The following is a 24,089-nucleotide window of genomic DNA, read 5'->3' on the forward strand; positions in this document are numbered from 1 at the left end:
AATTGAATGATAAACTGTATAATTCAAATTATGTTTGTTAATGAAAAAGATTAATTTCCTATACATATTGATGGATGAGTGGATGAATTGGATGAATTGGATGAATGGTACGAATGGATGAATGGATGAGTCTTCCAGTTCTTCCACTCATCCATTCATACACAATTCAAAATTCTATAATATTTCAAATTATGATTTTATTTTATAAATTGAGAATAAAACTGTTAAATTAGCTGAAAAAATGAAATATTGTATAAAATAATATTTCATTAAAAAGGGGATTGAGGTATTAATGTATTAAATACGTATTAATGGTATTTAATACATATTAATGGTATTAAATACGTATTAATGGTATTAAATACGTATTAATGGTATTTAATACATATTAATGGTATTTAATACGTATTAATGGTATTAAATACATATTAATGGTATTAAATACATATTAATGGTATTTAATACATATTAATGGTATTTAATACATATTAATGGTATTAAATACGTATTAATGGTATTTAATACATATTAATGGTATTTAATACATATTAATGGTATTAAATACATATTAATGGTATTAAATACATATTAATGGTATTAAATACGTATTAATGGTATTTAATACATATTATGCTTTATCTATTAAATCAAAGTCACAGAAGTAATTTATTTTTTAATTTATTCATATATGTTATAAAATTTCTTTACATAAACTAGAATAATACGAGATGATACTAAACTTATTCAAGGTAAAGTTTTTCTAGTATTATTCTAGTCAAATGTAAAGTAATTTAGTATCAATAAGAAATATTAGAAAAACATTAGAAAAACGATAAGTTACTTTAACAACACTTGCTTATTCAATTGTATTGTTTTTTATTTTTTGTAAAGTAATGAAAAGTGAACAAGAATTGAATAGATTCAATAAGAATTATAACAGGTTTCTTTAACGTTAACTAAATAATACTAGCTTATTCAATTGTATTGTTTTTCTAATGTTTTTCTAATATTTCTTATTTGAAATTTATTTTAATTTTTTATGAACTCGACCTCTCGACCTTTGATCTGAAACAACTTATTCCTATTTACTACCCTAGCATACCAGAGTTGACTAACGTTAGTGTATGAAAATCCCGCTACCGATGAGCATAGAGGCAGCACCGTACGGTGAAATGTTGATATCTTAACAAATGTAATTACTGATAACTGATGCAGAGTGGTCGTGATGCTGAATAGAGGATGTACAGGGGTGTCCCGGGTTCGAACCTGGTAATTACTGATACTGATTCAGAGTGGTACTGAAGCTGAATAGAGGATGTACAGGGTGTCCCGGGTTCGACCCCAATATATTGCAGTAACATCCGAAATTTAAATCTGATATGATCGCCATCTATTGGATTTTAACTGAATCGTCGATTGGAAAAATGTAGTCAGTTCGGCAAAATTCCACTAGATGGCGATCAATGATTTGTTTGAAATTGTCGTTTCAAGAAAATTCCAATAGATGGCGACCTATGTCCTCTTATTGTCAAATTTTAAGATGAAACAATAATGCAATTGATAGTATATGTGTTATCCTCCTTGGGAGTAGGTTTGAAGCTAGGTCCACTGTGTGGATGCCGCAGCTGCTGCTGCTGCTGCTGTTGTCTTAAAAACAAAATAATAAACCGTTCATCTAAAGGTATAAAAAGTAAACTTTATTCAATTTTAAAAAGTATATTTACAACTGAGATTTATATGTATGTATATATATAGAAGCCACAATGATAAGAGAGAAGAGGAGAGTGAAGAGGAGAGTGAAGAGGAGAGAAAAATGTGTGATTAAATATAAAAAGTGAAAATATGTATAAATATTAATTATGCAAAACAGTTATTGAAAAAGTATACATGATACAATAATAATATAACTCAGCTCAGCATCAATCACTTTCAACCAATGAGCTTCACCCGATTTAAAATTAGCCACGCCCACATTTATTTACTGCTCTACATATAATTTCTATTCTTATTCTAGATGAAACTAATTAAATTTCTGTTATAATCCTGGAGTAGCTGCCAGTAATAAATTCTCAGCAGCAAAATTCAAATCATTCTCAATCTTATTATGAACAAAAAGAAGGAAAAAATAAATTTTTTAAGAGTTTACAACAAAATTACAAAATTCCATCGATTTCAGTGAACACAACATAAACATAGATCGACCAGATCAATCAAACATAGATCGACCAGATCAATCAAACATAGATCGACCAGATCAATCAAACATAGATCGACCAGATCAATCAAACATAGATCGACCAGATCAATCAAACATAGATCGACCAGATCAATCAAACATAGATCGACCAGATCAATCAAACATAGATCGACCAGATCAATCAAACATAGATCGACCAGATCAATCAAAATTATAAAACTGTAATAAAATAAAATGCTTAGAAATTGTGTTCAATATCCAATAGATGGCGTGCTCATCTGTCTTAATAGGGGGTTACTGATCAGTATTCATCTCAATAGGTGGCGTTGATGTCATTGTTCCACTAAACTTGGCATAGTTTTCTCCATCGACACTTTCCTATAAAATACAAAACAGAAGCGCCATCTATAGTTCATAGTTATCATACACAACACTATAGCGCCATCTATAGTTGAATATTTACCTCTGAATCGGTTCTAAAGCCTCCGGTGCTGAATGCGAACGCCCGGATTTCTTGAAATCGAGATGTTTACTCGACACGTTTTCTTTATTCGATTGAAAATACGGATATTTAAACGATTTATTTTTCAGGATACTTTTCACAAGAATCTGAAAATAAAGAAAGTTAACATCAGTGAAATATCCTGTATCCGAGCGATATCTGAGCGATATCTCATGATACTTACGAGAGTTTCCAGTTTAGGAACGAGTTTCACAGAATTATCAACTTCTTCTTCAGTTACAGTAATTAGAATACAATTCTCTTCTTCAGTCGGCATCAAGTGTTTATCGTGTTTTGTCACCCAACTGTCAATCTACAATCATTTACTCAATATATTTACTAATATTCATTGTGTGTGTCAGGAAACTGGGAACCGTCAACTTACCTTTATTTCTGGTAAAGTAATCCTTTTCTCGGGTTCTTTAATCAACATTTTGAGAATTAATTCCTTGAGATCTCGAGATATCACAGGCCTGATATAGAAATGATATGATAGTTACACAGTATCCGGATAGTTACACAGTATCCGGATAGTTACACAGTATCCGGATAGTTACACAGTATCCGGATAGTTACACAGTATCCGGATAGTTACACAGTATCCGGATAGTTACACAGTATCCGGATAGTTACACAGTATCCGGATAGTTACACAGTATCCGGATAGTTACACAGTATCCGGATAGTTACACAGTATCCGGATAGTTACACGGATAGTCTGGCCAAGATCAGATACTTACTTATCAGGAAAGACAATTGACTGAGTTCGAATTTTTTTATGAAGACCAAGAACGTGATCATCATGGAAAGGCACCTGAAATACAGTACAATTATATGTAATATAGGAGATTCTACAATAGAGGGCGCCTCTATCATAGTTTACTGGATTACGGTTTGAATGATGCTCACCTGACCAAATACAAAACAATATAAAGTTATACCCATTGCCCAAATATCTAAAGCCTGCAACAAAAAGAATCAATAATTTAAACGTCTGAAACAAATAATCAATAGTTCTTCAATGATTGTACTATACTCACCTTGCCACTATAGTGTTCTCCTAATTCGCTGAGAGCTTCAGGAGCCATGAACGCCGGGGTTCCTACTGTATTACTCAAACAAGCATCAACACCTGTGAATTCATTACTGACTCCGAAATCAGCCACCTACAAATAAACAGCAGACCGTTAAACACACAACGACCTTGAATAAATAGCAGACCGTTTAACAGACGACGACCTTGAATAAACAGCAGACCGTTTAACAGACAACGACCTTGAATAAACAGCAGACCGTTTAACAGACAACGACCTTGAATAAACAGCAGACCGTTTAACAGATGACAACCTGAAACTCATACCTTTATATGTCCATCTTCTGCTAGCAGTAAATTAGATGGTTTAATATCACGATGAATTATCTTCTGATAATGTACTGAAAATATTGAAATATCACTTTAAATTATCAGATACAAGTGTATCAAATTATCGGATACAGTGTATCAACATATCAGATACAGTGTATGAACACCTGTTAGAATGCGTGGTAGACACCTTCAACTTACAATATTCAATTCCTAGCACCATATCTCTGAAGTAAGACCACGATTGTTCCTCAGTTAATGGACTTTCTGTAGGCACCTCTAAAACTGGTCTAAAATCAAACAAACACCTTCAATTCAGCAACTAGATATTACTGAATATAGATCCACAGTTGTGAATCCAGTTGATCCACGCGGATCCAGTTCCACAGTTGTGAATCCATGTAGATCCACGTGGATCATTGTGGAATAGAGCCGTTTTCAATCAAATAAGTTATAAAACACTCACCCCTGTTCTACAAGATCAAATGCTGTAAGTAAAAAATACAGAGATAAATGAATACACTACACCAAGTAAAGAGGAGGGGGGGGTACAGGGGGAGAATGGGGGGAGAGTAGGGGGGAATGTACTTACTCATGTATAAATTATCCTGTTCAGGATCATTTAAAACTTCCACTAATCGTACTATGTTAGGATGATCTAATTTCTTTAATATGGCTATTTCTCTATAAACTCTGTCTAATGGATGAGTTATAGGAGTTTGACCTTCACGTGTTGGAGGTCGCCCTGTAATATATATATAGCAGCCATCTTTAATTTCATCTCTTTAAACTCAATCAGTTTCTATTGTTATTTATAACGGTTAAACTTACGGAAAAAACCGGTTTTCTTTATCAGTTTTTTCTTGGATAGAATTTTCATTGCCTGAAATAGAATTGAAATGATATTTCATGGATCGGTTTTACAGATTTCACATTGATGTGAACTTACATAATGTGCGTCATCCTCCTGATTATACGCTAATTTCACTATTCCATAAGATCCCTGAAAGATCAACAGAATATCATTACTGGGACATCCTCAGCTGTACATTCCTGGCAGCTCTCTGATTGTCTAAATGATTGTCCCAGCCCCTGATTGTCTAAATGATTGTCCCAGCCCCTTATTGTCTAAATGATTGTCCCAGCGCCTGATTGTCTAAATGATTGTCTTACCTTGCCGATTTCATCTTTGAGTTTATATTGATTAAGTTGTGTATATCCATCAGCGTCTGATATAGAAACCGATCGTGACTCTTTAGTCGGTTGACGTCGGAGTCTCGGTGAGGCAGTCGGGGAGTCATACTGTATCGTTCGTCCTGCTCTATGACTCAAACGATCCTCCGAATGACTATACATGATTTTATTTATATGTTGTTTACATCCGTTAATAACACTGGATAAACTGGGAGATGAACTCAAGGGGGCGCCACTGATATCGGTGTCAGCGGGAATATTTAAATGACTCGCAGGTGTTTGAATTTCCGTAAAACGTCCCGAATCCTGCGTTACACTCGACGCATTACGAGTAAGAGTTTTCCCTGCAGGTGGCGCTGTCTCTGTTTGAACGACTGACGACGGTGAAATATTCTGAGTCGCTGTCATGTGACCGTTTGTTATTTTTGGTCTCATTTCTTTAGGAGGTGAGTGTCCCGTGTCGTGTATAGTTTCACCATGCTCACTGTCTACGTGACCATACCTACAAAATACAATCATTTCTTTTTACAAACATCTCGATTCAAAAACATCTCGATTCAAAAACATCTCGATTCACAAACATCTCGATTCACAAACATCTCGATTCACAAACAACTCGATTCACAAACAACTCGATTCACAAACATCTCGATTCAAAAACACCTCGATTCAAAAACACCTCGATTCACAAACATCTCGATTCACAAACATCTCGATTCACAAACATCTCGATTCACAAACATCTCGATTCAAAAACATCTCGATTCACAAACATCTCGATTCACAAACATCTCGATTCACAAACAACTCGATTCACAAACATCTCGATTCACAAACATGTCGATTCACTGACATCTTGATTCACACACATTTTGATTCACTAACTCAAAAATTCATAAATTGTTATTGGTTGAATATCATGTTATCAGTGTCGATATTAATTCAAACTTAGAAACTGAACTATGAACTGGTTTAACTCTAACTGTCGGCCGTGAGATCAATTTTATATTTTACCGTACATTTTTCAGCTGATATCAAAACTACGTCTGCTTTCAATCCTCTGTTTATATATATATATATAAATACTGGTTTTATACAAGAACGAACGAATGTGGTATTCACACAAACACTAATACACTCTATTCATAATATGACAATAAGTCAAGCATTTAATTGATCACAATTCCACATTCCATTATTTATTCTGCTTTTGAAATCTGAAATAATTCCTTTTAACGGGTATGTATTACATATTTATCTATGTCACGGGTATAATAGCCCTATAGAGGTATCATCCTATCTGTCCTATCTAGTATCCTATCTGTCCTGTCTAGTATCCTATCTGTCTATCTAGTGTCCTATCTGTCCTGTCTAGTATCCTATCTGTCCTGTCTAGTATCCTATCGGTCCTATCTAGTATCCTATCTGTCCTATCTAGTATCCTATCTGTCCTGTCTAGTATCCTATCTGTCCTATCTAGTATCCTATCGGTCCTATCTAGTATCCTATCTGTCCTATCTAGTATCCTATCTGTCCTGTCTAGTATCCTATGTGTCTATCTAGTATCCTATGTGTCCTATCTAGTATCCTATCTGTCCTGTCTAGTATCCTATCTGTCCTATCTAGTATCCTATCGGTCCTATCTAGTATCCTATCTGTCCTATCTAGTATCCTATCGATCTAGTATCCTATCTGTCCTATCTAGTATCCTATGTGTCTATCTAGTATGCTATGTGCCCTACCTAGTATCCTATCGGTCCTATCTAGTATCCTATCTGTCCTATCTAGTATCCTATCGATCTAGTATCCTACGTGTCTAGATTATACCTGAATAGATCATTAATGAATACATCATCACTGTAGTAAGATGATGTATCCGACCAATTGTTACTCTGTCTAACTGTCAAACCATCTTCAATCTTTAAACAATTCTCATTTCTTACGACCCATTTCTGTGCTGTTAATTCACTAGTTTCACCATAGGGGGCGTCTGGTATCTCATCAACCTTATTCACACCACACCAGCATATGATACAAACCCTCAAAATAAAATACATCACCCACTTATACAATGGGAACTCAACTCTCCTGTACGGTATTCCCGGTAGGGTGGGATGTTATCCCGGTCGGGCGGTGGGATGTTATCCCGGTCGGGCGGTGGGATGTATTCCCGGTCGGGCGGTGGGATGTATTCCCGGTCGGGCGGTGGGATGTATTCCCGGTCGGGCGGTGGGATGTATTCCCGGTCGGGCGGTGGGATGTTATCCCGGTAGGGCGGTGGGATGTATTCCCGGTCGGGCCGTGGGATGTATTCCCGGTTGGGCGGTGGGATGTATTCCCGGTAGGGCGGTGGGATGTAATCCCGGTCGGGCGGTGGGATGTAATCCCGGTCGGGCGGTGGGATGTAATCCCGGTCGGGCGGTGGGATGTATTCCCGGTCGGGCGGTGGGATGTATTCCCGGTCGGGCGGTGGGATGTATTCCCGGTCGGGCGGTGGGATGTATTCCCGGTCAGGCGGTGGGATGTATACTAATGGCTCACTGTATAAATTTTGAAGTAAATCGTAATTACAAGAGATATTGATTTTTCACCTGCGTTTACACAGTATCTAAATCAACAATATCATCGTAGAATCTTAATTAGAATAGTTTAATGAGAAACAAGATCAGACTACAGTAAATACAATCAACCCAATCACCTTATTATATCCATACCTTATTCTTATCATATTCAACACACAGAGACAGAGTGAGAGACTGTGTCTATTAAACAGCTGGTTTTACTGATCTCACTAATATAATATCACTTGACTGATATATCGCGATATCAATATCGATATCGATATCAATCTTATGAATCTCTGAATCAACAAATACATCTCCGAGTACCGGATATCTATATGGTACACAGGGGAGGGAGGTTAAGGGGTCTGGGGGTATTCGGAACAGTCTTACCTATCAAACCCGTAATCCTTTAATAATCGACGAATTCTCTTCATTTTGAAAACAATAAACAAAAATCATCGAGATAAATAGAAACACTTGACGAGCAGCAGCAGCACACGACCACTGTCACTGCAGCTACATATACTGAATATACTGAACTGAGCTGAGAGGGGGAGAGAAGCTTATTGATTTTTTGCATGACAACTACCATGGATATCAGTACACACTATAATACACATTTATAGTAGCAAAGTATTAATCAACAAAATGAAAGTAAAAACAGATTCAATTGGTTTTAGTAAGAGCTACTTATAATAATGAGCTGCTGTAATCATTAAATAGCTTTTACTTGGTAAAAGATATTACTTTATATATACACAGGATCCTTGGAGGACGACTGTACAGAGAAATGCTGGACCCTTGGAGGACTACTGTACAGAGAAATGCTGGACCCTTGGAGGACGACTGTACAGAGAAATGCTGGACCCTTGGAGGACGACTGTACAGAGAAATGCTGGACCCTTGGAGGACGACTGTACAGAGAAATGCTGGACCCTTGGAGGACGACTGTACAGAGAAATGCTGGACCCTTGGAGGACGACTGTACAGAGAAATGCTGGACCCTTGGAGGACGACTGTACAGAGAAATGCTGGACCCTTGGAGGACGACTGTACAGAGAAATGCTGGACCCTTGGAGGACGACTGTACAGAGAAATGCTGGACCCTTGGAGGACGACTGTACAGAGAAATGCTGGACCCTTGGAGGACGACTGTACAGAGAAATGCTGGACCCTTGGAGGACGACTGTACAGAGAAATGCTGGACCCTTGGAGGACGACTGTACAGAGAAATGCTGGATCCTTGGAGGACGACTGTACAGAGAAATGTAGCTGCCCGAATAAATCAATTCCATCAATAATGATTCAATTTCCAATTGAACAATTTAAATTGTTATAGATGTTGATGGCTCTATACACTGACAGTAACAGTGAGCTGAATTTTGATATTTCAGATTCCTCAGTGACAGTAACAGTGAGCTGGATTTTGATATTTCAGATTCCTCAGTGACAGTAACAGTGAGCTGGATTTTGATATTTCAGATTCCTCAGTGACAGTAACAGTGAGCTGGATTTTGATATTTCAGATTCCTCACTGACAGTAACAGTGAGCTGGATTTTGATATTTCAGATTCCTCAGTGACAGTAACAGTGAGCTGGATTTTGATATTTCAGATTCCTGAGGCTGAGAATCTGAACTCGAGTGAAATAATTTCTTCAGTTCCGTTTCATCAGTTGTTCATTGGATACACAGCAGATATCAAACTATTAGTTACTATAGCAACGATATAATTAACAATAAATTACCAAGGCAACAACAGCACTCACCCACACTTCTGGAATAATCCTAATAAGAAACGTAAATATACAGTAGCAGCAGCAGTAGCCATGAGTTAATCATTGATTCAGGAGTAACAATAACAGCAGTGATTTTATCATCATCCGGTATAAGTTTCAGATAAGAGAGAGACTAGTTTAAGTGAGGCCACGCTACACTATACAGTCATCTCTCTCTCTCTCTCTGTCTCTCTGTCTCTCTCTCTCTCTCTACATCATATATGAATGAATCAATCAATCCCCACCACACAGTTCACATCTCCCCCCTTCCCACTCCCTCCCTACACCCCACTCCCTCCCTACTCCCCACTCCCTTCTCATATCTAACCATGTACAAATCGTATCATTTGATTATACATAATCTATGTAGAACGCATTAAACGCATCCAGCCCGGGGTTCCTATCCCAGCCCGGGGTTCCTATCCCAGCCCCGGGTTCCTATCCTAGCCCGGGGTTCCGATCCCAGCCCGGGGTTCCTATCCCAGCCCGGGGTTCCTATCCCAGCCCGGGGTTCCTATCCCAGCCCGGGGTTCCTATCCCAGCCCGGGGTTCCTATCCCAGCCCGGGGGTTCCTATCCCAGCCCGGGGGTTTCTATCCCAGCCCGGGGTTCCTATCCCAGCCCGGGGTTCCTATCCCAGCCCGGGGTTCCGATCCCAGCCCGGGGTTCCTATCCCAGCCCGGGGTTCCTATCCCAGCCCGGGGTTCCTATCCCAGCCCGGGGTTCCTATCCCAGCCCGGGGTTCCTATCCCAGCCCGGGGTTCCTATCCCAGCCCGGGGTTCCGATCCCAGCCCGGGGTTCCTATCCCAGCCCGGGGTTCCTATCCCAGCCCGGGGTTCCTATCCCAGCCCGGGGGTTTCTATCCCAGCCCGGGGTTCCTATCCCAGCCCGGGGTTCCTATCCCAGCCCGGGGTTCCTATCCCAGCCCCGGGTTCCTATCCTAGCCAGGGGTTCCGATCCCAGCCCGGGGTTCCTATCCCAGCCCGGGGTTCCTATCCCAGCCCGGGGTTCCTATCCCAGCCCGGGGTTCCTATCCCAGCCCGGGGTTCCTATCCCAGCCCGGGGTTTCTATCCCAGCCCGGGGTTCCTATCCCAGCCCGGGGTTCCTATCCCAGCCCGGGGTTCCTATCCCAGCCCGGGGTTCCTATCCCAGCCCGGGGGTTTCTATCCCAGCCCGGGGTTCCTATCCCAGCCCGGGGTTCCTATCCCAGCCCGGGGTTCCTATCCCAGCCCGGGGTTCCTATCCCAGCCCGGGGTTCCTATCCCAGCCCGGGGTTCCTATCCCAGCCCGGGGGTTTCTATCCCAGCCCGGGGTTCCTATCCCAGCCCGGGGTTCCTATCCCAGCCCGGGGTTCCTATCCCAGCCCGGGGTTCCTATCCCAGCCCGGGGTTCCTATCCTAGCCCGGGGTTCCTATCCCAGCCCGGGGTACCTCATCCAGCCCAGACAGACATATAGATGGACTGATGGACGTACCTACAACATATACAATATATCGCAAACATCATTCTAACTGTGGCTGACACAACTGCTAATCACCATGGTATCCACTGAAATACTCATCAACATCATTATCACCTCACACTCTTACACACTATCACACACTCTCTCACTCTCTCAACAGTAGCCTTTACACCTGAACACAGCCTTAACACAGCCTGAACACAGCCTGAACACAGCCTGAACACAGCCTGAACACAGCCTGAACACAGCCTTAACACAGCCTGAACACAGCCTTAACACAGCCTGAACACAGCCTGAACACAGCCTGAACACAGCCTGAACACAGCCTTAACACAGCCTGAACACAGCCTTAACACAGCCTTAACACAGCCTGAACACAGCCTTAACACAGCCTGAACACAGCCTTAACACAGCCTGAACACAGCCTGAACACAGCCTGAACACAGCCTAGCACCTAGCGGTAATGAATATTTCTAGGAATTTCTAGAAAGTAAAAGTAGGCCTAGCCTACTAGGGATGAGGGTCACATGAAGGATACCAGTTCTAGGCACAGGTGCATTTTTCCCATTTAAAGGATAGTCCAATCATAGGATAATCAGAGAGGATAATCTGAGTGGATAATCTGAGAGGATAATCTGAGTGGATAATCTGAGAGGATAATCTGACCTGATAATCTGAGAGGATAATCTGATTTTAACTTACTTCGGTATATCTCCTATTCGAGGAGCTCTCATAATGCGATGATGATTTGTAGTTGGTTTTAATTGTACGTTATTCGGTGTTCGTAATTTCAAACAAAGACTCGCTCCTGAAAAAACAATATTCATCGTTACCATGGTGATACAGATACACTGTCTCCCGCGTATAATGTGTTTATAATCTGGTAGATGGCGCATGCGAGATCAAGACTAGTGTCATCAGAATCGACACATCATAGACGACAACCAACATATGATATATCATAGATATTGATATATCATTCTTACAGACATTGATATATCATAAGAGTAGATGCTGATATATCATTCCCATAACTATTGATATATCATTCTCAAAACTATTGCAATAGCGTTCAGTTGGATATTGATATATCACTCTTATAGATATTGATATATCATTTTCATATTTCATACGAGAAAAGAAGATGTTTTTGAAGGTTCAAAGAGTTTATATATAACCTCTTCACAACCACAAACAAATCACAAACAAATCACAAACAAATCACAAACAAATCACTTTTTATTCTACAAAAATCTCACATGTGACATAAAACAAACTCCACCCTGTTACATCGAATATAGACTATACACAGTATCAACCTCCCCCTCGCCTACCCCATCACAACACCTCAATTACTCCCTCCCCCCATCACAACACCTCAATTACCCCCTCCCCCCATCACAACACCTCAATTACCCCCTCCCCCCATCACAACACCTCAATTACCCCCTCCTCTATAACAACACCTCAATTACCCCCTCCCCCCATCACAACACCTCCCCCTCCCCCATCACAACACCTCAATTACCCCCTCCCCCCATCACAACACCTCACTTACCCCCTACCCCCATCACAACACCTCAATTACCCCCTCCTCTATCACAACACCTCAATTACCCCCTCCCCCCATCACAACACCTCCCCCTCCCCATCACAACACCTCAATTACCCCCTGCCCCATCACAACACCTCAATTACCCCCTCCCCCATCACAACACCTCAATTACCCCCTCCTCTATCACAACACCTCAATTACCCCCTCCCCATCACAACACCTCAATTACCCCCTCCCTCATCACAACACCTCAATTACCCCCTCCACCATCACAACACCTCAATTACCCCCTCCTCTATCACAACACCTCAATTACCCCCTCCCCCCATCACAACACCTCCCCCTCCCCCATCACAACACCTCAATTACCCCCTGCCCCATCACAACACCTCAATTACCCCCTCCCCCCATCACAACACCTCAATTACCCCCTCCCCCATCACAACACCTCAATTACCCCCTCCTCTATCACAACACCTCAATTACCCCCTCCCCATCACAACACCTCAATTACCCCCTCCCTCATCACAACACCTCAATTACCCCCTCCTCTATCACAACACCTCAATTACCCCCTCCCCATCACAACACCTCAATTACCCCCTCCTCTATCACAACACCTCAATTACCCCCTCCTCTATCACAACACCTCAATTACCCCCTCCCCCATCACAACACCTCAATTACTCCCTCCCCCATCACAACACCTCAATTACCCCCTCCTCTATCACAACACCTCAATTACCCCCTCCTCTATCACAACACCTCAATTACCCCCTCCCCCATCACAGCACATTCATTGAATAAATGGATAATTAATGCCCACACTCAACCCCCTCCCTTCCCTCCCCCTCCCGTTCTTTTATCATATACTGATATTTTCTAAACCTAATTGATGGATCACCCTATTGTTTCCTGAGAAACACGCTCGTTGCCTGGCAACTTATGGCGTGGCTAGAAGAGAATGAAATCGGGATTAAAGAGAAAAACAGACACACATAGAGACTGGAGTAACATTAAACCAAGAGTAGTTATAATCAATACAAGGTGTGTCTGTTACCTATACTGCAAATATTTGTATCCTTAGGATCTAAAAATCTATTGACACAAACTTGTAGGTATCTAGATACGGGGTATCTAGATACCGTCTCATCACAGGTGGATCATGGGGGGGGGGTTATTATAACGATATCCTGGATCCAGGTAGGGATACATTCAGCAACAGGTGTCTAGTTATCAGTCACCTGCAGTCATACGTAACAACACCTGATTCAACGGTCTGTAGTCGGTCACATGACTACAATGGGTTTATAATCGAGCACCAGAGGTTCAGAGTAGGGGTAGGGGAGGGGTGGAGGCAGGGGATGGAGGTGTGGAGAGGAGGGGTGGAGGCAGGGGTTGGAGGTGTGGAGGCAGGAAGGGTGGAGGGGTGGAGGCAGGGGTTGGAGGTGTGGAGGCAGGAAGGGTGGAGGGGTGGAGGCAGGGGTTGGAGGCATGTCTGAGTAACTGCGTGTGTTTACTAAATCTCAGGGAGGGTTCAGGTGTGTGAGTGTTTACTGAATCTCAGGGAGGGTTCAGGTGTGTGAGTGTTTACTGAATCTCAGGGAGGGTTCAGGTGTGTGAGTGTTTACTGAATCTCAGGGAGGGTTCAGGTGTGTGAGTGTTTACTGAATCTCAGGGAGGGTTCAGGTGTCTGAGTGTTTACTGAATCTCAGGGAGGGTTCAGGTGTGTGAGTGTTCACTGAATCTCAGGGAGGGTTCAGGTGTGTGAGTGTTCACTGAATCTCAGGGAGGGTTCAGGTGTGTGAGTGTTCAGGTGTGTGAGTGTTCAGGTGTGTGAGTGTTCAGGTATGTGCGTTTACTGAATCTCAGGGAGGGTTCAGGTGTGTGAGTGTTCAGGTGTGTGCGTTTACTGAATCTCAGGGAGGGTTCAGGTGTGTGAGTGAATCTCAGGGAGGGTTCAGGTGTGTGAGTGAATCTCAGGGAGGGTTCAGGTGTGTGAGTGAATCTCAGGGAGGGTTCAGGTGTGTGAGTGTTTACTGAATCTCAGGGAGGGTTCAGGTGTGTGAGTGTTTACTGAATCTCAGGGAGGGTTCAGGTGTGTGAGTGTTTACTGAATCTCAGGGAGGGTTCAGGTGTGTGAGTGTTCAGGTGTGTGAGTGTTCAGGTGTGTGAGTGTTCAGGTGTGTGAGAGTGTTTATGTGTCACATGCACTGAATAACACTTTATTATTCTATAGAATCTGATTATTTCTATTTCGTGTTAATTCTAGGGAATTTATGCCGATGTATTATATGTTATTCAAGTTGATTTGGCTCTGAGCCAATAACTGTTGATTTAGAGGTAAAACTAACTCCATATCGCAGAAACCCGTCGTCTTTCAATACACATTCAATTCTACAAATCATTTCATTAATTTTAATTAATTAATTAAGTTTGAACCGATTTTAATTTCTTACTTAATTATTCAATGGAAACATAATAACTGTAAGTGTGCCGTACGTGTGCCGTACGTGTGCCGTACGTGTGCCGTACGTGTGCCGTACACAGATAACATACCTTGTACTTGAAGAGGTGTGAATTGATGAATATTATCCATAGTTTAAACACGATTAACGTATGACTTCACGAATGAGATACAATGAGTTCTCAGTCTAAACACTGTACGGGACCGTCTCATCATAATCAATAGATTATACAGTCACTATACGTCGCGTGTGTTATTGATAGTCGGTCCCTCAATTACTCATTGACTGTGAGATTAGACAATTACTATTAATGATATAAATTGATTAATTAATGGTCTCTCCGGAGACATCTAACTCTCTACTCAGCCCGCACCTCTCTTCCTCTCTCTCTTCTCTTTTATTCACCAAATTATAATCCTTTATCATCTATAACAATACAACCTCGTAACCATGGCAATTGGCTCTCATTTAGAGAGGAGAGAGAGAGAGCGTTGAGAGGAGATGGATAAATCATTAATGGGTTATAGTGAGTATTATATCATATACATTAAACACAGTAACCACAACATGAACATAACCTCCTCTTAGTGACCAGCAGAATGAGTGAGGCTAGGGAGTGGGTTGTGAGTGAGGCTAGGGAGTGGGTTGTGAGTGAGGCTAGGGAGTGGGTTGTGAGTGAGGCTAGGGAGTGGGTTGTGAGTGAGGCTAGGGAGTGGGTTGTGAGTGAGGCTAGGGAGTGGGTTGTGAGTGAGGCTAGGGAGTGGGTCTCGAGTGAGGCTAGGGAGTGGGTTCTGAGTGAGGCTAGGGAGTGGGTTCTGAGTGAGGCTAGGGAGTGGGTTGTGAGTGAGGCTAGGGAGTGGGTTGTGAGTGAGGCTAGGGAGTGGGTCTCGAGTGAGGCTAGGGAGTGGGTTGTGAGTGAGGCTAGGGAATGGGTCTCGAGTGAGGCTAGGGAGTGGGTTGTGAGTGAGGCTAGGGAGTGGGTTGTGAGTGAGGCTAGGGAGTGGGTCTCGAGTGAGGCTAGGGAGTGGGTTCTGAGTGAGGCTAGGGAGTGGGTTCTGAGTGAGGCTAGGGAGTGGGTTCTGAGTGAGGCTAGGGAGTGGGTTCTGAGTGAGGCTAGGGAGTGGGTCTCGAGTGAGGCTAGGGAGTGGGTTGTGAGTGAGGCTAGGGAGTGGGTTGTGAGTGAGGCTAGGGAGTGGGTTGTGAGTGAGGCTAGGGAGTGGGTTGTGAGTGAGGCTAGGGAGTGGGTCTCGAGTGAGGCTAGGGAGTGGGTTCTGAGTGAGGCTAGGGAGTGGGTTCTGAGTGAGGCTAGGGAGTGGGTTCTGAGTGAGGCTAGGGAGTGGGTTCTGAGTGAGGCTAGGGAGTGGGTTCTGAGTGAGGCTAGGGAGTGGGTTGTGAGTGAGGCTAGGGAGTGGGTTCTGAGTGAGGCTAGGGAGTGGGTTCTGAGTGAGGCTAGGGAGTGGGTTGTGAGTGAAGGACACAAGCACACACACCTGTTAACACGTGCACACTACCAGAGTCTGACACCTACCTATACCCATAATACTGTGATGAGTTGAACCTGAAAAAATACATACATAAACATCATATATAGCAGGACACCTTCCGATGGACACCTACTGGACACCTTCCGATGGACACCTACTGGACACCTACAGTTAGACACCTACAGTTAGACACCTACAGTAGACACCTACAGTAGACACCTTCCGATGGACACCTACTGGACACCTACAGTTAGACACCTACAGTTAGACACCTACAGTAGACACCTTCCGGTGGACACCTACAGGACACCTACAGTTAGACACCTACAGTTAGACACCTACAGTTAGACACCTACAGTAGACACCTTCCGGTGGACACCTACAGTTAGACACCTACAGTTAGACACCTACAGTTAGACACCTACAGTTAGACACCTACAGTTAGACACCTACAGTTAGACACCTACAGTAGACACCTTCCGGTGGACACCTACAGGACACCTACAGTTAGACACCTACAGTTAGACACCTACAGTTAGACACCTACAGTTAGACACCTACAGTTAGACACCTTCCGGTGGACACCTACTGGACACCTACAGTTAGACACCTACAGTTAGACACCTACAGTAGACACCTTCCGGTGGACACCTACAGGACACCTACAGTTAGACACCTACAGTTAGACAACTACAGTTAGACACCTACAGTTAGACACCTTCCGGTGGACACCTACAGTTAGACACCTACAGTAGACACCTTCCGGTGGACACCTACAGGACACCTACAGTAGACATCTACAGGACACCTTCCGGTGGACACCTACAGGACACCTACAGTAGACATCTACAGGACACCTTCCGGTGGACACCTACAATCGACATCTACAGGACACCTACAGTAGACACCTGTAGTTGGACACACGCGTCCCAAACCTCATCACTCTTACCTGCTTCGTGTGTTTATGTCAACTTATATCAAAATATAATGCATAGGTTTTCACGATCTCATGAGTGCAATACAATAACAGGGGGTCAGTTAGTAAAAGCAGGGGGGGTGGGGGTCAAGCAGTTGGGGGGGGGGGAGTTAGTTATTAGTGCCAGTACTAAGTCAGACTCAAGCCTAACTCCAGACAGTGATTCCAAATTTGAGACTTAAGTCCAAAAATGGTCTTAAAATCTCAAGACTGGTCTCGAGATGGTCTTAGTCTAAACCGTGAACATGCGCCCTATTATACTAGTCCGGCCTTGGTGTAAATAATCTAGTGTAGCCATTGTTCCTGAAACAACAGAAGTACCGCAACCCCCCCTAAGGGCTACTCGTGCAACCCCCCCTAGGAGTTACTCGTGCAACCCCCCCTAAGGGTTACTCGTGCAACCCCCCCTAGGGGTTACTCGTAATATCAAGGGGTTAGCCCTATAGTAGTCAGTAACCCGTCTATGGTTTAGTTTCACAAATCACACCGGATCTCTGTCTTGTGGACTTTTCAATGAATAAACATGAAATAATACCTTTAAATCAGCCAAGAGCTCTGTTGGATTAGCAGATGAGCCCAATTGGACACTAGCCGAGCCCAATTAGATAGTAGCCAGTGGCTGTTTTATATCCCTCTACTCTTCTAATCCATCTCTATCTCCTCACAGTATCAATATTATAATTCACGTCTGCACAGAGGTCGGGTGCGGAAGTCAATCCGAGGTCGGTCCACCGAGATTCGTCTAAATTCCGCTGTTAATTAATGTTTCTGAGAACTGTATGTAAGTAGTTTATACCGCTGTATCAAATCCAAGTGTAATCATTGTTTTGTTGCGTTGCCATGGATTCCTTACCGGAAAAGATGGATATCCGGGATGAGTTTCTATGGTAACAAGATGCTGTAGATAGATGATGAGAATGAACAATGCCTACCCGTGTATTGTGGAATCAGCTGTAGAGATGGCCCTAGAGATGGTCGTTCAGGCTGGGCACATGCCCCGCACTGATGCGGGTTCTGGTAACCTGGTGTCTGCTCGTTTCAGGATCCGGGCCCATATCCGATTAAAAGCTGCTTACCACAAACGATTAGGTAACTACTGCAGCTCCTCCAGTCTTGATCCTCTCACTAACGGTATTACATTCACATCGGTGATAAAATATTCCATCACTGATGACCGGGGTCCGCTGTCATGTAGTTTCATCGGTGAATCTTACCGTTTCATCTATAAATCAATTTAAATTTGACTTTCTGAATAAATTAATTCGAATTTATCTTGGTAAATAAACAAACTTGAATTTGTCTTTGGTCAATATATTATTGAATTGAATTGTGATTGAATATGTCAAGGTCAAAGTGGAGCGATGAACTGTCAGATTTTGTTTATTTAGTTTCATCTGATCAGCTGCGTCACTTTGTTTACTGTAACTGTGTGAAATGGATGAAGACGCGAGGAAAAGAAAAACGGTAAAAAATAGAAAACGTCTGTGACTGTGAGTGAGTGAGGAGGAGCCCTCAAAGTCACTCACAGCCCCTCATCATCCTCCTACCGCCGGGTTGTAGTAGGTTTATGATATGTTTTCGATCTGTTTGTAGAATTTCGTGAGTCCGATCAAGAAAGGATTATTTTCGGGTAAAAATGAGAAATTAGAAAAACAGCGTCCGAAATCGATGGAAATGTCAGCGGCGGCAGCAGCAGCAGCAGCGGAAAGACGACCTTTAAACGATTACGTGTTAGCTCCACCTGATTATACCATCAATACACAGATACTCATGGAAAACTACATCGAAAAAGAAGTAAAGGTATCGGTATCTAGATACACATCTGTATCAATTATAGATACAGCATTCATTCTGGATGGTGTCCACTAACCTCTAGACTCATCTCGATTCATTTTAGTTTTTAGGGGTGATTCCTGATATTCCGTCTCATCTCGATTCGTTTTAGTTTTTAGGGGTGATTCCTGATATTCCGTCTGATCTCGATTCGTTTTAGTTTTTAGGGGTGATTCCTGATATTCCGTCTCATCTCGATTCATTTTAGTTTTTAGGGGCGATTCCTGATATTCCGGCTCATCTCGATTCATTTTAGTTTTTAGGGGTGATTCCTGATATTCCGGCTAATCTCGATTCATTTTAGTTTTTAGGGGTGATTCCTGATATTCCGGCTAATCTCGATTCATTTTAGTTTTTAGGGGTGATTCCTGATATTCCGTCTCATCTCGATTCATTTTAGTTTTTAGGGGTGATTCCTGATATTCCGTCTCATCTCGATTCAACAATGAGAACAGAAATACTCAGAATCATAGACAGAGGCAAGGTACGGTATTTTTCAGCTGAGGGGAGGGGAGGAAGGGAGCAGGATTACTAATGAGATGTTTATATCTGTCCCACAGAAACAGGAAGTCATCCCGTGGTGTGTCAATTCGTCTCATTCAGCTATATTCAGTTTAAGCGCGTATAACGTAAAGATCTCTCGTCGTCATGGTGATGAGGAGTTATTGTTACGTGTTCCGATACACGATATCGCCGCCATCTGTTACATCAAAGACGACGCTACTCATTTACTCGGACTGAAATACGGTAAATATCTTATTTAACCAATCAGCAGTCTCTATTTCATCATTCGACCAATCAGCAGTCTCTATTTCATCATTCGACCAATCAGCAGTCTCTATTTCATCATTCGACCAATCAGCAGTCTCTATTTCATCATTCGACCAATCACCAGTCTCTATTTCTATTTCAAATCTCTGTTTTTAGGGGATCCTAACTCAAACAAAGACATGTGTAATTTAGTGGTTTTACATTGCGATAGTCGGGTAATTACTGTAAACAATTCATTCATACAAACACATTGAATCATTATTTACAGTAATTACGAATGTTTCTATATTTTCTGTAGACGAAAGCTGAAGAATTGTGTTCTCTGATTGGTCAATGTTTTCAGCTAGTATACACTGATGCAACAATGCAGTTTTTAGATCGACAGTTAGCCGATGTTCACAGCGGTTTATCTATCGGTTCTATTACTCCTCAAAGCGGTAAGCGACCGGTGCTGCCCTCTATTCCTCAAACTCTGAACTTCATTAAACCTCGGATATTTTCTATTTTAGATAATTCCTCGAATTTACCCAAACAAATCGATGACCTATTCGACCCTCAGTGTCATGCGTTGTATGTATTACGCACCAGTATTACAGGTATTACTGTTATTTCTGCGCCGTAACTCACCGGAGATAATCATTTGAAATCGTTTCAGTTTAACCGAATCGATTGTTGACGGTAGTCATTTATCGAGTGTTTCAAGGTCGTTACGGATGCCTAGTCGTAGAATCAGCGTAGGACGCAGTAGCGAAACTCAGAGTGATTTAAGCCAATCAGCCACTGATCTCTTACACGATTATATGAAACGGGTATGTGTGTATCGTGTGACAGGCACATGTTACAGGCACATGTAACATGTATCCTCCTCTTATTTTTCAGTTACACACTAAACTAAGCGCCGATGAATTACGTTGTTTTGCGATGTTATTAAAAGCGTGGCACACTGATTTACCTTTCAACGAATTCTGTCAGAAAGTTTTAGAACTTTATGGGGACGACAGGAAATATTTATTAACGGGTCAGATTAATATTTGTAAGATTCGAGATTTATTCAGAAATTCATTTCCCTGATTGTTTTTTCGCTGTATTCGATTCCAGGAATGCGTCCATTTATTCCTGAATCCGATTATGGATTTTTTGAACATTTTCTCGAGCAGAACGAAGTAACAAGCGGTCCCGGATATACATCATTATCGGGGGAATTCTCTACGAGATATAGGTACGTTACTTACCAGAACACGCTGACGATATCCACTAGGGGGCGTTGTAATGTGTTTTGATTGTTTTTACAGGAGAACGTTGAGTGAAACGTCCGGTTACAGCCTCACAGACACAGATCACCCTCAACACGATGATGTCATGAATATGGATGAATTTGATAAAATATTTAAAGATATCACGGCACAAATAGAAACATTAGAGGCTAGTGTCGATACTAACACTAGTTATAACTCATATCTCACTTAATCACCACCAGATGGAGTACTAGTAGTCACAGTTTACTTCACCTTTTTGTCACATGGTGGCGTCAGTGTCAGTATGTTATATGTCAGTTATATTTGTATAGAATAAATATTTATGAAGATCTTTTAGAAATTGAAGTCCATTTATTTGAGTGGGAGGAGAGAGGTGAAGAGATTGAGATCCAGAGGATGAAGCCATGAAGATAAATAATTTGATATCTTGTAAAACATTGAAACTATTTATTTAAAAATTATGTGAGATTAACGAAGAGGACTGAAAGTGTGGATAATTCCACATTCCACCAGATCATTGAAGTGGAATCGACTAGAAAAGACAGTTGTTTACGTTGTGGACGTTCCTTTATGGATAATAGAATCAAATATAATGTTTAAACTATGACAAATTCTACGAGCTTGATCCTGAAATAAACGCAATAATCAAAATCAGATATATATCACACCAGTAGGGGTCGCCACTGTATGTAATTATACATACCTCAGATTTACACTGGAATACATAACAACTAGACCCGGATTTACCAACTTGACTAATCCTTAATCCTAGATTAGCTTTACCTAATCCATCCTGATAGTGGATTATTTGAGCTACTTGTTGTAACGGATGTCTCTGATAAACTTCCTGTCAATAAACAATTACAGTGAAATCAAAACCATCGTTCCACCAGACACCTACCCTCCCCCCCTGATCCTGGTTCCCCCCTGATCCTGGTTCTCCCCCCCCCCCCCGATAGACAGTCTCTTTTACCTCTGTGTTTGGATTTGTCACTTTTATTCCATGTTTTGAGATGATCATGTTGATTATTTGTTCATCTTTTAAAACTATGTCTATTTTTCCTTCCAACTGAAAACATACAAAATAGGCACATCAGCATCAGTGGACAGAGGGGTGGGGCATCTGTGAGATCTCACTGAGGGGATGATACTATCTGTGAGATCTCACTTGAGTGGATACGAGGGGATGATACCGAGATCTCACTGAGTGGATAGAGGGGGATGATACTGAGACCTCACTGAGTGGATAGAGGGGGATGATACTGAGACCTCACTGAGTGGATAGAGGGGGATGATACTGAGACCTCACTGAGTGGATAGAGGGGGATGATACTGAGACCTCACTGAGTGGATAGAGGGGGATGATACTGAGATCTCACTGAGGGGGATACGAGGGGGATGATACTGAGACCTCACTGAGTGGATAGAGGGGGATGATACTGAGATCTCACTGAGGGGGATACGAGGGGGATGATACTGTTATTGAGATCTCACTGAGTGGATAGAGGGGGATGATACTGAGATCTCACTGAGGGGATGATACTGTTATTGAGATCTCACTGAGTGGATACGAGGGAGTTGATACTGTCTCTGAGATCTCACCTGACAATCTTCAATTTTCTCAATCAGTTGAACCTCAATGTCTTGCTGAGCGTTATAATTCAGAGTGATATCATTGATAAACCCGAGATAACCGAGTTGAAACTGAATAATACGACTGAGCGAGCCCGCACGACCTTCAATCAACATCTCACGACTTCCAAATAATGTTTCATTACTCGACGTATGAGACTGAAATATAAACAGACGCAATCAGCAGAACTAACAACTGGACCTTGCTTCACGTGTGACCCTCCTGTCGGTCGTACCTGATTTCCACCAGAGTCTAGCGACTCTCTGCTGCCTGATGTTACAAGAATCGTTTTTGATGATTTATTTTTCTTAAACATTTAGTTTTCGATAATTCTTAGTTCTGTAAAAAAAAACTTGTTCAATAATTATATATTTGAATTGATTGTAACTAGATCGGTAACGATGTGAAAATGATTGATACAAACGTGAATAAATGCAGTTCACAAAATTCCTCGACATCCCCGCCTCTATCAGAACACATTAAACTACATCACTTGTGGTTTATTTAAGGGCCAAAAAGAGTCCCGCACCGCAGCCAAACGCCCCGAACGGCAACAAATTCTGGCGTGTCCGTCCGTTGTTCGATTCAACCAAACGAAGACCAACTACGGAGATATATCACTCAGAATGGCTTCAAACTCACAATTTTATTCTGTGATCCTCACTTTCTATAAAAATTACCACGGTCCAAACTGTTTAAAAGGTCGCAAATAGTAAATTTCCAAATTTGAGTAAAGAAAATTGTATTGAATTGCATTGAATGTTCCGTTCCGTTCCCGCAACATCAACCCTAAATCCTGACACGAGACGGCGCCGCTGTGGTGATTAGACTGGTTACCCGTCGATTTAAGCGCCGCCTGCAGTCACAGTCCGGCAACCAGTCCAGCTGATCCCGAATTCGAATGCCGCTAGGATATTGCCTCCGCCAAAGCTTACACGCGGCCAACAACACAAACCTGGGCTGCAGATTGTCCTCAGAATAAGGAAGGACTGAGAATAAGATTTCATTTTTTCAACGAGAAACGAATTCTAAAGTTTTATTTCTATCAATTTAC

General features: G+C 42.0%; 3 protein-coding genes across 6 annotated transcripts; 1 reads left to right on the top strand and 2 right to left on the bottom strand.

Annotated features, from left to right (window-relative positions):
* Positions 1–1,730: 1,730 nt before the first annotated feature.
* On the bottom strand, positions 1,731–15,266 carry LOC141900667 (calcium/calmodulin-dependent protein kinase kinase 1-like). The gene is made up of 16 exons (XM_074787651.1): positions 15,174–15,266; positions 11,762–11,867; positions 5,236–5,758; positions 5,012–5,065; positions 4,894–4,945; positions 4,655–4,807; positions 4,529–4,550; positions 4,264–4,352; positions 4,060–4,133; positions 3,740–3,865; positions 3,609–3,662; positions 3,440–3,513; positions 3,085–3,172; positions 2,884–3,012; positions 2,661–2,806; positions 1,731–2,575 (listed from the first exon to the last, which is right to left on the bottom strand). Exons 1-16 carry the CDS (start codon positions 15,211–15,213, stop codon positions 2,530–2,532), a joined length of 1,776 nt encoding a protein of 591 aa, XP_074643752.1. The 5' UTR covers positions 15,214–15,266; the 3' UTR covers positions 1,731–2,529.
* Positions 15,267–18,900: 3,634 nt separating this feature from the next.
* Positions 18,901–21,721, top strand: LOC141900678 (cerebral cavernous malformations protein 2 homolog). Its single transcript, XM_074787672.1, has 11 exons — positions 18,901–19,006; positions 19,136–19,342; positions 19,776–19,859; positions 19,936–20,122; positions 20,303–20,361; positions 20,445–20,583; positions 20,656–20,716; positions 20,802–20,955; positions 21,026–21,164; positions 21,245–21,365; positions 21,439–21,721. Exons 1-11 carry the CDS (start codon positions 18,977–18,979, stop codon positions 21,611–21,613), a joined length of 1,356 nt encoding a protein of 451 aa, XP_074643773.1. The 5' UTR covers positions 18,901–18,976; the 3' UTR covers positions 21,614–21,721.
* Positions 21,722–21,834: 113 nt separating this feature from the next.
* LOC141900688 (integrin beta-1-binding protein 1-like) lies at positions 21,835–23,826 on the bottom strand. 4 transcript variants are annotated; one of them, XM_074787691.1, is made up of 6 exons: positions 23,678–23,826; positions 23,271–23,374; positions 23,005–23,193; positions 22,376–22,471; positions 22,106–22,249; positions 21,835–22,029 (listed from the first exon to the last, which is right to left on the bottom strand). In XM_074787691.1, exons 2-6 carry the CDS (start codon positions 23,349–23,351, stop codon positions 21,952–21,954), a joined length of 588 nt encoding a protein of 195 aa, XP_074643792.1. In that variant the 5' UTR covers positions 23,352–23,374; positions 23,678–23,826; the 3' UTR covers positions 21,835–21,951. The 4 variants fall into 4 exon arrangements, with proteins under 4 accessions (XP_074643792.1, XP_074643793.1, XP_074643791.1 ...); XM_074787692.1 differs by having other exon boundaries at positions 23,271–23,305; positions 23,460–23,826; XM_074787690.1 differs by having other exon boundaries at positions 23,460–23,826.
* Between the last annotated feature and the right edge of the window lie 263 nt (positions 23,827–24,089).

The sequence above is a fragment of the Tubulanus polymorphus genome, chromosome 2 (assembly GCF_964204645.1).
Source record: "Tubulanus polymorphus chromosome 2, tnTubPoly1.2, whole genome shotgun sequence".
Classification (NCBI taxonomy): Eukaryota; Metazoa; Nemertea; class Palaeonemertea; order Tubulaniformes; family Tubulanidae; genus Tubulanus; species Tubulanus polymorphus.